Consider the following 15,462-nt stretch of genomic DNA (forward strand, 5'->3'; position numbering starts at 1 on the left):
TGGAAAAAACTCCAGACATATGAATGTAGATTGCAAGACTGGCAATAGACTTCCTGAAGGTCAGAGAGACACCAAGATCCCAAGCTTTTCAAAGCTTTACAAGTTAACATGAGGATTTTGAAGTCAGCTGGAAGCCCCAGAAAAAACCAGTACAAGGATTGTAACACAGGTATGATCTGATCACTTTACACTGGACTTACTCAGGATTCTACCTGTTGAATTCTAAACATACAGGAACTAGTTTTAGGTGAATTTCAATGCCTCAGAGAGGAGAGTGTTAATCATTTATGCAAAATACAAATGTTTTAACTAGGTTTTAAACAACAGAAAAAGTAAACATGGGACACAATCTTAACCAGTGTAACACCTACATAGAAGTCATGTCACTACCCTGCAGGGTAACAGAACCTGGGTGGAGCAGTGCTTGACTGTGCTTTACACTGAGTTTAAGGCAACATCTTTGCTTGTTTGCATATTAGCTGTAGGCTACTGAACTGCAATATCAGGGATTTTGCACGTCGTAATGTATTGCATTGTAGTAATGCACAAAAATGATAATTTTCATACACACACACACATTTTCGGAACCGCTTGTCCCATGCGGGGTCGCAGGGAACCGGAGCCTACCCGGCAACACAGGGCATAAGGCCAGAGGGGGAGGGGACACACCCAGGACGGGACGCCAGTCCGCCACAAGGCACCCCAAGCGGGACTCGAACCCCAGACCTACTGGAGAGCAGGACCCGGTCCAACCCACTGCGCCACCACGCCCCCCTTATAATTTTCATAATCAAACTTAATTATTCTAATGTATACAGCTTTTGGACAGCTTAAACATTTAATACACAAAGTTTTATAAAAATGCATTGCAAAGATACACCAAAATATGAACACCAAAAACTGGAAAAACAATTCTATTTCACTTTAAAATTTATGGTGCATTATTACTTTGTTATAATACCAAAATGAAAACTAAACTATACCTTCCACACAATGAGAGAGATCAAGAGTGGTAGGAAGCTGTTCCCTGAACGATAAAATTCTGCATGTTCAGGCTCAGGAACAATCCTGACCACAGCTTTTGAATTTCAATGCACTCAAATGTCAGCATCACAGGCAGGGTCATTATTGTAGAAGAATGTAAGGAAAAAGGTTTAAGGTTTGCATTCATTAATGTTAACCTGGGGTATTAGTGTCCAATTATGCCAAGCAAATGAAATAATAATAATTATGAAATCAAACATAACAAAAAATAAGGAAGAAATGAATCTATAATGTACTGTAAATAATATATCTTCACCAAGGAAAACTGAATGCCTTCAGTTTCAGTTGTATCTTCAGTGTGAAACCTGATTATTACAGTACAAGTGCAGGCGGAGTCTTTATATGTATGGAGGAGGGGAGAGAGAGAAAGAGAGAGTGACCGAGAGAGAGAGAGAAATTTCTGTGTGCAAAGACGGGAGAGGGAAGCAGAGAGTGACAGATTGCAGAAGTGGGAAGCATGGGTGGCTCATATTAAAGATATTTTGCTGTAGAAACTGAAACTACTGTGAGTCGCTGAGTGCAGCCTTTGGAATTGTCAGGAATGAACAGCATATATACATTTGGTGAGTACAACCTTGGCCTTCATAAAATGTCCTCCCTAACAAAGGGGTTTATCATGTTGAACTACAGATTACAATCATTCTGATTCCTTTGTTGATCAATTGCAACTGAGATTTATTTTTGCCTAATAGAATTTCCTTAACAGCTACTTTGTCCCTTAAACATGTAATATTCTTTGTGCAAGTTTTGAAAACTGGAATAAACAAATACTGAAAATTACATGAAGGAATAAATATTTTCTGTTCCAAACCAGATTACATGTACCTGAGAGCTGAAGTTTCATAATTGATAAGCAATGTGCTCACTGTTTCAGCCTTCCTGCGGTCAGTTTGTTTATCACTCCTGTGTGCTTTAAAAATATATATTCCCATGAGGCAATTATTTTGCTCTCAGCCTCTTTTTCATAAGTGCTCAATATTTTTTCACACAGTAATCAGGGTTAATTTAATATGTTTTGGCTTATTTATTATGAAAGTGTTATGAGCTGATCTGACCGAAATAAACCCGCAAGAACAGAGTGCTAATGTGACTGTATTAGTCACATAGAAATGTGGGATAACACATACTTGGATGAAATTTTTGTTACTCGATGAGAACTGCACTAATAGGATCCTATCTATATTTTGTGTAAATGGAACTGCTCATCGTTCATTCTGCTGGAGGAAGATTGGTGAGGAGGTGAGAGTGACAGGATTTTTTGCACGTGGCAGGCTATGAGCCCACATCCACCCCCTCCAGCAGACACACACACCCACTCACCATCCCCAGTTCTGTCATCGACAGACCCTTTTGTACTCATCATCAGGCTCTTGCCAGTTCCCTGGCACCCAGACCAATGGAAACACATAGGATTTTATACACATGGGGAGCATGTCTGAAGAGTGTTCTGATGACTGACAGTGCACACTGGTACCCCTGCTCTCAGCATCACAAGTACTCTCTTGTGTCAGCACTAACATGTGCAGTACAATCACAAAAGAATTAAAAAACCCCAATGTACTGAAACATTCTTTTCAGGTGTTGCATCATCCTGTTTCACACAGGTTTTGTAGTTATGATGAGTCACACTATGCAAAAAGTGTCCAGCATTGTTGTTGCTCATGTATAAATTTCATAAGGACTGCTAGTTGTCAACAAGCTATATTTGTGTGTTGTCTCTAATACTGAAAAAAAATGAATTTAAAAATCCATCTGTTTATTTTAATGTATCAGAAGGTTTATCAAATACAAATGTGAGCATGTTGAATTGAATTACAATTCAATTTATGCACTTTCATGTATCCGTATTTCATCCAATAAAAGATAACTCTCCAAAAAAAAAAAAAAAAAACAGCAGTAATAGATTACAGGTATGTGAAGTATTTTTCCCGTTACAAATGTTTCAGTCTTTATATTGTACATTAAATTTATAATATATATAAATGTTATACATTGAGTGATGTATCATATTCTTCACCTTTGAATGGACATTGTATAACATCAGTTATGATAAAAAGTCCATGTTTCCAAGAAGTGTGTGTGCTGTACTGTTCCCTGTCACCGGTACTCCTTTCTAGTTGAATTCCTTTTTGCATATCAGCTGATGGGATTTTAATGGACCTGTATGCAACAGACAGTACAGGCGAGATCGATGTACTCATGAAGGAGGGGGTTCCAATAAGCAATGGTATAAAAAATATACTCAAGAGATCAAAGCTTTTAGCCTGTGAAAGAAGTATCTGGAGGGGAGTATCCAAGATTATAGTGTGAATGCAAGTGATATTAAAGAAAAATTGAACAGAAACAATGTTTGAGAAAGTGATCTTGAAATAATCAAGAATTCAATGTTTTGGGGGTGGATTTCTGCAAATTTGCATACTGAAAAGATTAGTATAAACTCTTCGGTCTATTATGAGGTAAAACTGAGTGACTAATGATTTTTTTCAGCAAGGTACAGTTGTACATCCCATAAAAGTAGCTAAAGAAAAATCAAGCCTTTACAGTATAAATTTCTATTAATGCCACTCAAAAAAGTTTGGAAACACTTGGTGCAATAAAAATGTGTAGGTCCTGAATTTTATGGCACATATTTGTTTTGCTGCAGGTAATACCTGCCTTGCAGTTAACAAGAATGGTGGTGAAGAACAATTACCCATAAGCACTTACACAAGAGCAGGAAAATTTCAAACACATAATGGTGGTCAACTGCAAATACTATACAATACTTCCCTTGAAATTGATATTTATCCTTCAAATATTAATGGCACAAAACAAAAAAAGTGTAGAAATTATTAAAAATTAAGATTTTATGCATTGATGTCATCTCTCCAGAAAAATATTCATCCCCTCCTGGGTACCCTGACTGTGTAATGTTATTTCATGTTATGAATATTGTGCCATGTTTTCAGCTCAAGCTTATGCTATGCTGTCTCTAGTAGCACCTGCATTGTAAAAGGACACACACACACACACACACACACACACACACACACACACACACACACACACACACACACACACACACACACACACACACACACACACACACACACACACACTTTCAGAACCGCTTGTCCCTTACGGGGTCACGGGGAACCGGAGCCTACCCGGTAACACAGGGCGTAAGGCCGGAGGGGGAAGGGGACACACCCAGGACGGGACGCCAGTCCACCGCAAGGCACCCCAAGCGGGACTTGAACCCCAGACCCACCGGGGAGCAGGACTGCGGTCCAACCCACTGCGCCACCGCACCCCCTGTAAAAGGACATTAATACAAAAAAGCTTAACACTATGCATAGCTGCAGAATTTGTTTTGCTGGTATTATTAACCTGCTCCTTTATTGGGTGTGCATTTAATAAGCATTGCCACACCTTTTAAGCCATGTTAAATATTTTGGATTTGTTAAATTTCATTGAAGCGAATTGATTCAGAGGAAGTCAGAATATTGGTGGTAGTGGTCTCATGTATACTTTGATTCATGTCTAAATCATATGACCAAAATAGTGTTTGTTACACTTCTCTGACTTCAGAGGATCCATTTATTCTACTTTCAAGGTAAGGTATGGATAGCTGGTAGTGTAGTGTTTAGCTCTACTGCCTATGGGTCAGAAGGTCACAGGTTTCATCTCCAGCTCTGGCTGTAGTACCCTTGAGTAAGGTACTTATCCTGAAGTGATCCAGTGCTATTGCTGTTGCACTACTCATTGTCACTGTTTTGTTTGTGCAGTATGTCCTTGTCCATGGTCTGTGGAGAAGCATTCGGGAAGAATTTCATGATACATGTACATGGTACTGTATCTATGACAATAAACTTGAGACTTAAAAAAAAAAAATTAAAATTATCCAGCTGTAGCCGAGGGTGTGGTGGCGCAGTGGGTTGGACCGGGTCCTGCTCTCTGGTGGGTCTGGGGCTCGAGTCCTGCTTAGGGTGCCTCGTGACAGACGCGTCCTGTCCTGAGTGTGTCCCCTCCCCCTCCAGCCTTATGCTCTGTGTTGCCAGGTTAGGCTCTGGCTCCCCGTGACCCCAAATGGGACAAGCGGTTCAGAAAATGTGTGTGTGTGTGTGTGTGTATCCAGCTGTATAAATGGCTAAAAAACTGCAAACATTGTAAACTGCTTTAGAGAAAAGCATCAGCTAAATAAATCCATGCAAGGCAAATCAAATTATTTCAGTTAAACTGACTATATTTTTAAATGTCTAATGACATTCAGAACTGTTCGCTGTCCCCCCATTTAAAAATGGAACCATAAGATATAGAAATGCTTTTCTTTCACATTTTAATATATTGATTTAAAGTGCCTTTCAGAATACCTCTGGGGGTCTAAGTGCTAGTGGCTGCCCAACCTTCCTGCAGCATCCTTGATTAAAAAAGATTTTTATGTCAATTTACAACTAATCATAACTTTGTAGCTGGGTGGTAACTTGATGCACCAGTTTACACATGTATCACAGCCTTCTCAGGTCTTATCATAAGGAAACAGTGCTCAACAAGAAATAGATTGTAAGTGAATGATGACTTAAAGAGATTAGAGACATTAATACAGAAAGAAATAAGCACTCATTACATCTACTTCATAATACTATCAAATCACACAAAATAGCATATTAATGATTTGTGTCCTCTCAAAACAGCATTTAATGGTGTGTGTATTCTCAAGACACGATGTAAATGGTCTGTGTGCCATTTCAAATAGAAGCAGAAACCTCTTATGTCTGGAATCTTTTTAAAATGTTGTCTGCTACTGAACAAAATATATTTTTACTCTTTGAAGTTTTCTTTTTCATGAGCTCATATTTTGCAGTGTGATCAGGCCATGGGATGCAGCCTGTCATAAGACTATGATTTGCTTTCTTTTTGATCATGAGTCCATTTATAAATCAAATAACCAAGAGAGAACAAGTAATTGCACTGTTTTTTGGCATGTTATTTGTTCCTACTTTTTTAATTGTTTCGAAAAAAGTATTTTTTAGCAAAGAGCTTTATGGATAGTGTTTTGCTCTTAAGATTAAAATAGACACCCTGTTTAAATTGCAAATTATGCCATTATAAACCTGTTAAAAGCTGCTTTTTGAAAATAACTTATTTACACTAACAATACATGAACTTATCTGTGGTACACTAACAGAAATCTAATTATGATCTTAAGGATACGTAAAATGTGAAGTGTTCTTTTTAGCTGCCTATTTTTCCAAAGCATGAACAGTAAACACATTCCACAGTAAACCCAGATTCTGAGGACATTCAGTTTAACAGCATCTCCTTTTAACACATGCAGGAACCATTCAACCAGAGATGTCGGATCATGAGGACCCTGGAAAAATGGGGGGCCACTGGAACATATCTGAGAACTATCAATTTAACCCGGCTAGTGTCATCGTGTCAGTGGTCTTCTCACTCATCTTCCTGCTGGGCACCATAGGTAACAGCCTGGTCTTGGCTGTCCTTCTGAGGAATGGTCAGATGGGTTACAACACCACCAACCTGTTCATCCTCAACCTAAGCGTGGCCGACTTCTTCTTCATTATCTTCTGCGTGCCCTTCCAGGCCACCATCTACTCACTGGAAGGCTGGGTATTTGGCTCATTCATGTGCAAGGCTGTCCACTTCTTCATCAACCTTACCATGTATGCCAGCAGCTTCACACTTGCTGCTGTCTCTGTTGACAGGTAGCTAGCCTGCTTCTTCACAACTTCTATTTCCTCGCAATTTTTTTCTTCCCCACTGGTAATGGATGAACTACTTCTTAAAATAATGTGCTTGTTACTCCTTATGTAATATTCATTACATCAGTTAATAAACACTTTTTGGTCTCTTCCATTTGCAAACCCTTCTCAAATAAGAAGAGTGTATTTAGATTAATTGAGCAGAGGGGGCATTTCTAATCTCACCCTGAAAACAAATTTCAATTGGAGTTTTAGAGTTTTTTTTTCTTTTTTAAATTTTGTAAAGACAAAACAAATAATTTAATTTAAAAAAGTGAGCCTGATGAGGAAGGGGAAGGTGAATATGTGAGTACTCCATTCAGGCAGGAATGTATTACACTGAGGAACTGGAAAAAAATTTAGAGGTTTGTAACTCACATATTGGTTCACTGAATACTGAGCTCTGTTACATTAATTGCACAATTTGTGTCATTTCTTATTTTTGCAGCAAAGCCCCAGGGATAGTAATTATTCCATCTGTTCGGTCCTAGTAAAAAATCTATACAACCCCAGGCAAGCTAATGGAGATGGAGTATGAAACATCTGTGCCTGCGTTCCTTGTTGCAGAATTTATATCACTGCCATGCCTTTCTGAGATAGCGCAGCTAGTTTTTGATAAAACCACTTTGATCATATTTACTTGACTGTACATAAGAATAATGTGTGTTACAGGGATGTTAGTATCACCATCCTGTTTATTAGGTGTGTCATGTGTACAGTGCATTAAGATAGTATTCAGATCTCTTCACTTTTTTCACATTTTTTCATGTTGTAGCCTTATGCTGAAATCATTTAAATTTTTTTCCCCTCATCTATTGCCACTCAATACTCTATAACGACAAAGCGAAAACAAGATTTTAGAAATTTTTACAAATGTATTAAAAAACAAATATTACATTAACATAAGCATTCAGACCTTTTGTTATGATGCTTGAAAAGTAGCTTAAGTCCATCCTATTTCTATCAATCATCTTTGAGATGTTTCTAAAGGTTGTTTGGAGTCCACCTGTGGTAAATTCAATTAACTGGGTATGATTCTGAAAGGTAAAAACTTGTCTGTATAAGGACCCACAGCTGACAATGTGTATCAGGGCAAAAAGCTAAGTCATAAGGTCAAAGGAATTGCCTTGGTCACCTGCTTGGTCAGAGAGTGACCAAGATCCCGATGGTCACTCTGGTTGTGCTCTAGAGAACCTGTGAGGGGATGGGAAAAACTTCCAGGAGGACAACCATCACTGCAACACTCTGCTGATCTGGGCTTTATAGAAGTGTCCAGGCAGCAGCCTCTCCTCACTAAGACACATGAAAGCAAACTTGGAGTTTACAAAAAAAGCACCTAAAGCACTCTCAGATTATGAGAAACAATATTCTCTGGTCTGATGAAACCAACTCTAAGCATCATGTGTTGAGGAAGCCAGGCACCACTCATCACCTGCGCAATACCATCCCAACAATTTAGCAAGGTGATGGCACCTTGGTTTTCATGGGGTTGTTTTTCAGCAGCAGGGACCAGAAGACTAGTCAGGACTGAGGGGAAGTTAAATTGAGCAAAGCACAGAGATATCCTTAATGAAAACTTGCTTCAGAGCACTCTGGACCTCAGACTTATTTGAAGGTCTACCTTCCAACAGGACAATAATCCCAAGCATAATGCAAAGTCAACACAGAAGTGACTTTAAGACAACTCCATGAATGTCCTTGACTGGCTCAGACAGAGCCTAGACTTAAGCTCAATCGAACATCACTGGGGAGACCTGAAAATAGCTGTCCACTGTGGGTCCCCATCCAACCTAAGAGACTTGGAGAAAATCTGTAAAGAAGAATGGCAGAAAAACCCCAAATCCAGGTGTGCAAAGTTTGTCATGTCATACCCAAGAAGATTCAAGGCTGTAATCGCTGCCAAAGCGGTTTCAGCTAAGTACTAAGTAAAAATTATGATTACTTATGTCAGTGTGATATCAGTATTTTTATTTTTAAAGGTTAGCAAAAATGTTCAAAGAACTGTTTTAATTTTGTCATTATGGGGTACTGAGTGCGGATTGATGAGGGAAAAAATTAATGATTTTAGCATAAGGCTGCAACATAAAAAATTAAGGGGTCTGAATACACTGTATAATTAGGAAACCCTGTAATGCATCTGTTTCTTTTCCAAGCTCTCCAGCTCACCATCTTCAAGAAATTAAACTGGTTTCTCTGAAAAAAATTTAATGACATTTAAATTTGAAGAGATTATATTTTGATGACTATGTACAAAATAGGTAACACTTCCTACCTGAAATAACTTAAACATTTTTTGAAGTAAACTGCAAGTGGAAAAGGATCCACTGTACTTCAACAGAATGTTGTACAAAGCTTAAAGAAACATGCAAAGCTAAGATTCATAAAGCAAAGCTTTGAGTTAACTCCCATGCAAAGCTTTAATCAGAAAAACAATGCACAAGGGTATTCTGAAGGAGAGCAGAGAACCCTGAAGTAAATGAGTTTAAACAGCATGAATCCAAAAAAAAAAATCTAATATTTAGTCTTTCAAAATTCAGAATGCAAAGACAATCAAGTATGTAGTTCAAAATTAAGTCACATGGTTGCTTATGTCCATTGCAAAGCCAAAATGTACTGAAATGGCTGTATTTTTCAATTGTCCACCTGTTCTGGACATACTTGAAACAAGAGTAAACAACAGAGAAGTAAGATATGGTCAAAGGAGGAAGGGGAAGGCCTTAATCCAGGCATTAATTAGAGTACACTGAAACTGTGCAAAACCAAAAGGGATTTATCCTCTCCACTGGGTGATATAAAAATTAATGTATCTGGTTCACCCTTTCCAATCAATTCATTAACTCCTGGCTTAGAAGTAAAAGAGGATAAACAATTTTGTTAGACATTAGATATTGACCAAATATGGAGTAACTTTTCCTTTTGAAAAAAAGAGGCCTTTGCAATTAGTTTACTTCTATTTTTAAGTGAAACCAAAATCTTTAAGTGGTGAAGATTTTTTCACATCGTATCATTCAGCTATCTTTTATGTAGTGTTTATAAATTAATACATATTGTATTTTGTAAAATATACACTATAACTATAACAATAGATAAATATGGTGTTAAAAATGCATTGTGCTGAATGTAATGTTTTAATATATTTTTTGTAGGTATCTGGCCATTCGCTACCCACTTCGATCTAGGGAACTTAGAACACCCTGTAATGCAATAGTTGCTATGGTTGTCATCTGGGGCCTTTCACTGGTGTTTGCCGGACCCTATTTGAGCTACTATGATCTCATTGACTTTGCCAACGGCAATGTGTGTGTACCCGGCTGGGAGGAGTATGACCGCAAAGTACTGGACACCTGCACCTTTGTGTTTGGTTATGTCATCCCTGTGCTGATAGTCAGCCTCTCTTACACCAGGACTATCAAGTACCTTTGGACTGCTGTGGACCCACTGGATAGTATGACTGAGTCCAAACGGGCTAAGCGTAAGGTCACTAAGATGATCATCATTGTCACGGTACTGTTCTGCATATGCTGGCTCCCCTACCACATGGTGATCCTTTGCTACCTGTATGGGGACTTCCCCTTCAATCAGACCACCTATGCCTTCAGGCTGCTGTCCCATTGCATGGCATATGCCAACTCCTGCCTCAACCCCATTGTCTATGCACTGGTCTCAAAGCACTTTCGCAAAGGCTTCAAGAAGGTATTCAGCTGCATCCTGAGCAACAGCAGTCGGAACAAGGTGCACGTTGTACATGTGGCCAATGCCACACCTGGGTTTGAGGGCGGCTCCACCGAGGTATCCCACATGAATGACGAAAATGCCTGTCAGAACGCTTGCGACATGGGGGCCCAACCCCTAGCAGTAGCTGAAGATCCTGAACAGAGGGGTTCACTGCCTTTTCAGGGGCCATCATGAATAGGTGAGATGAGTGTTTCTTCTCAGAACAGAGTATTCAGCCTTTCAGACCTGCACTGGGCAGATGAATAGCTGTCCTTGCACAGGCATAGGAAGTGAAGGTTCTCTGAAAAGACTTACAATATTCAAATAAAAAGAAAAATCAATTAAAATGGACAAAATAAGTTTTCACCTTGTACAATTATGATTTTCATACTGTACGGAGTTGATATTGTTCACTATATCTTCAAAAGAGTGTTGCTGCATTGAAAGCAGGTTCTGAGAAATGTTGGCCTTAAATAACCATGCTACCAGTGCACAGTAATAATCTTTTTTTAAACAGGTCAACTTAACAGTTAGGTAATAAAAGTTAAATAATTGAAAAGAACTGCCAGGAATTACATCAAGATCAGTAGCTGTAAACAACTACTAATACATTGAAAAGACTGTACAGAAAATACTGCTATATTGAAAATTTTGTGAACTGTTTAGCAGCATGATTAATTCTGCCCTCTAGGCTGATTAAAAACAAACTCCTAGGACAGGGTACCAAAGTAAACCACTTAGGTTTTCCCCTTTTGAAATGCACCATTTCTTCCTTTCACAGTTATAGTAACTTCTTACTAACTTCTAATCATCATGTATCCTTTTTTTATTATTTCTAATTATTGTCATTGTGAGTGAAATTGTAATTTACTGAATGCATTTGTGCATTTTGGTGTTGACAGCCTCCAGCTTAAACCTTTCCTTATGAACATCTCAGTTCTCTCTTGTCTCTGATATTGTTTTGAGCTCTGGTCTGCTTGTGAAAATTCTTGATATTGTTGACTTCTTTACCACCTTGCTGCAGTAATTCTCTTTTTTTACATTCCCCAATGAGCAGGGAAGCTGCTCATCAATATAACAGCAGTGGGTATTTTGTTCTACCTGACAACAGACCATTTCAGCCAATATAAGTGCATTTCTCCATAGACTAACATTCTATTTCCTAAGTACCATTTGAAAATCTATGCGACTTCATTCTATAAATTATGAATATAGCTATGAATCAAAGATAGCATTGCTGCCACTAAAACTAATTTGCCCAAAAGCCTATAATTAAAAAATATTTAACTTGATTTACTCTCATTTTTAGTGCAAACGGAGTTGAGAATGCAGTGACAGATGCCTCTTCCTTTTGTGAAAGTGATCAAATGACAGTAACAAATTGTATATGTACATTACATAGACACAGATTCATACACCACCCATCATATTTTCTGTCAAGCTTGCACGGCGCAGATTGTCATTAGTGTTCTTGTTTTATTGGCATTCTGTTACCAAATGGGGAGGTTTCTCTGTTATTGTTAAGCTGTCATTTAACCTCAAGATGTGATTTAAACCTTGGCTTTGGGAACAACACTGGCTAGCTAAATCAATTTGTTGGACATTTGTAATTTATAATTTTAATTCTAGCATATTGCCAGGAGAGGACTTACTGTAAAATGTCAAAACTGTCATTTTAACATACCAGACTTGTTGAAATTGTTCCTTTAAATTCTATTTCAATTTATCAAAGGATATAAACAGTGTACAGACAAGAATGCCTACACTGAGTAAACCATCTATACCACCTATATCTATAACCAGCTGGCATAAATTTTGTGAGGTTTGAGTGTGAACCACAGTGTCAAGGCTGCTCAGCATTGGTTTAGCTGGATTAGACTTTGGTCAAATCAAATCACATTTAACTTAATACACAATTGTGCATTAAACTTATCAGGTTCCTGATTTTAGTAACACCCAAAGCAAACTGACAAAGAAATGTCCCCATAATCTTTTCGTGAAGGAAACCTTTGTAAATATAAATTAAATTGTTGGTAAATGTGTTGAGTGTTTTATGTGTTTAACAGACACCTTTACGTCACAATAAAAGATTTAAAGATTTTTTTTTCTGGAAACACTGAAAACAAGTAGTTGCAGTGTTGTGAATTAATATTAAAATAGGCTTTTGCCATTATTTCTATTTTAGCCTGAAAATGCAAGAGGAAGGAAGATTCTTTTTTTGTAGCCTGGAAGAAATTAAACATAGCAGTGCCTGATTCGAGGGCTGCACTGTGACTGCCGACAAACCACGCGAATATTTTTTTGACCAAGCACATTTGTCTGCTGAAGGAGCTTAAGCATAACCGTGAAACCAAATAATTTGCCCCACTATGGGATTTATATTCAATACATTCATTGATCCATTTTCTGTAACCACTTACCCAGTTTGGAGTTTCAGTGGACTGGAATGTAGTTCTTAAAGCAGGGTACACCCAGGATGGAATAAAAGTCCATTGCAGGGTAGCTTGCAGGAGCAAGAACAACTATAAACAGTATAAATTCACTGAAAAACTTGGTCTGTCAGAAGAAACTGGAGTACACAGCAGAGACCCATACACACAGACTCTACACAGAACCAGGCTAAAATCAACCCTGGAGCCCCAGCACTGTGAGCCATGCTATCTGCTACTCCACCATGATCTGCTTGGTCCAGTGCATTAATGTATTGATATGGTTTCCTCAGCTATACAGAGGTACCAGTTTGTGTAGCTTGGACAGATTAGACTGGTACTTCACATATATATATATATATATATATATATATATATATATATATATATATGCATTTATTATGCTTATCTCTTATGATTTTCAACATAGCACTTATGCAGGTGACAGCTATGCACAAGCATATATAATATGGGCATAGTAAAAACCAACTTTAAAATAACTATAGCTTCATAGTGTATTTTCTTGCCATATGGGCTTTACTGTGTTAACATTTGTCACATACAGCGGCATGGTGGCATAGCAAGTAGCACTGTTGTCTTACAAGCTCCATGAAGTTGGCAGCCCGACAAACAGCACAAAAAGAAATACATTTATTTTTTTTGTACTGTGAGAACAAACCAGATGTTGGCAGACCACTGACTGAAGTATGAAGTGCATAATAGATGTGAACATCTCCATTCTGGTCAGTCAAAAAGAAAGCCCTCAGTGGAGTTGTATGTTCATATTTCTACTGTGTTGTTTGAGGGCAAAAAACAACCACATACATGGTGAACCTCCAGCAAACCATTTACATAATTTGGATGTTCAACATAAAACAAAACAGGAATATAGAGATCATGAAGTTTTTGACAAAGACCCTCTTATTTCTGTCCTTCATATGAAACACACATCTACCTACTTTGGCAGTGTTCAAGACACACACACACACATTTTCAGAACCACTTGTCCCATACAGGGTCGCAGGGAACCGGAGCCTACCCGGCAACACAGGGCGCAAGGCCAGAGGGGGAAGGGACACACCCAGGACAGAACGCCAATCTGTCGCAAGGGACCCCAAGCAGGACTTGAACCCCAGACACACTGGAGAGCAGGACCCGGTCCAACCCACTGCGCCACTGCACCCTCTTCGTGTTCAGGACATTGGGCTTAAATTCTACAAACACTACTGGACAGCACTACTGGACAAACACTACTGGACAACATGCCTATATAACACAACCAAAAAAAGCATTAAACTGCTGTTGCTTTTGACACCACAGGTTTATTGGTCAGAAAACTGAAATGACCTCAGGGTGTGTTAGGCCACATTTTTTTGTACCAAGGACTGTTAATACCACATAGAAAAGATACAGTCAGAAAATCTGCTGTAGTTCAAGTGCTGTCAGAGGAACGTGACATCAATGCTATATCTTGCTGGCTAACAAAATGGACACGTGGAGGTGCACCGGTGCCAAAAGAAATGATTTGTGATTTTTCCCTTGCCTTACTAGGGTGCATAGTGAGGGCTTTTATGGCACATCCTGATTTGTTAACACATATTAACCAGTGCTTCAGAGTGCTGCAGGGAAATATGACTCCCAAACTGGCACCATGCTTCATCAGAGTTGACATTGCATCATTCTTGTCACCAGGAGGGACCGTCTGAGGAGAAGGGGTAGAAGAGTCAGAGTTCTACATAAGATCAACAGCACAGCTTGCAATTTCAGTGTCATATGCTGATGCTAAAGATCTTATCAAGGCCATTGTTGTACTTGCCTTAAGTGAAGCTGAAGGCAATGATAAAGATGAAAAGTTTATTGTCCAAGACATGCAAAATCTTTCTGAAGAAAAGATTTGTTGAAGGATGTGAGGCTTTGCCCTTCACTGTACTGTTTGAGGGAGGTGAAGGTGAAGGAAACCTTGAGGAAAGTCCAACAGCACGGAAAGAATGGGTGGTGAACTTGCGTGAAGAATGCAAGTTTTTAGCTGTTGTCATCAGTAAGAGAGGTGACGGCGATAACTCATTTTTTTTATCCGAGATTATTACCCGAACATCAAGACTGAAGGCAACAACCTGGTGGCTGCATGAGGAGCAACTCTGTAACTCAGCAAAAACCGGTCCAGGCATTTGCGAGACCAATTGCCTTTTAACCCATACTGAAAAGTTTGTACGAACCTTTCCGCTAGACCATTCGACAACGGGTGGTAAGGGGCTGCTTTGTTGTGCTCCACTCCATTACGTTGCAGGAAATCCCTGAAGTCGGCAGACACAAACTGCGGTCCGTTATTGGAGACTAAATGTTCAGGAAGACCATAGTGAGCAAATAAAGTTCTGGTTTCTTCCGCAAGACAGGCGGCACTAGTGGAAGGCATCTTGATCACCTCAGGCTACTTAGAAAACACATCCACCACCACCAGATACATGCTACTGGGGATCAGCCCTGCAAAATACATGTGCACTCTTTGCCAAGGGGTATCCAGGTATTTCCAC

At 39.0% G+C, this 15,462-nt stretch overlaps 1 protein-coding gene across 1 annotated transcript; it reads left to right on the top strand.

Annotated features, from left to right (window-relative positions):
- The first annotated feature begins 6,378 nt into the window (after window positions 1-6,378).
- On the top strand, window positions 6,379-10,697 carry galr2b (galanin receptor 2b). Its single transcript, XM_018744219.2, has 2 exons — window positions 6,379-6,752; window positions 9,935-10,697. The coding sequence occupies exons 1-2, from the start codon at window positions 6,379-6,381 to the stop codon at window positions 10,695-10,697; spliced, it is 1,137 nt and encodes a 378-aa protein (XP_018599735.1).
- Window positions 10,698-15,462: the final 4,765 nt, after the last annotated feature.

The sequence above is a fragment of the Scleropages formosus genome, chromosome 3 (assembly GCF_900964775.1).
Source record: "Scleropages formosus chromosome 3, fSclFor1.1, whole genome shotgun sequence".
Lineage (NCBI taxonomy): Eukaryota > Metazoa > Chordata > Actinopteri > Osteoglossiformes > Osteoglossidae > Scleropages > Scleropages formosus.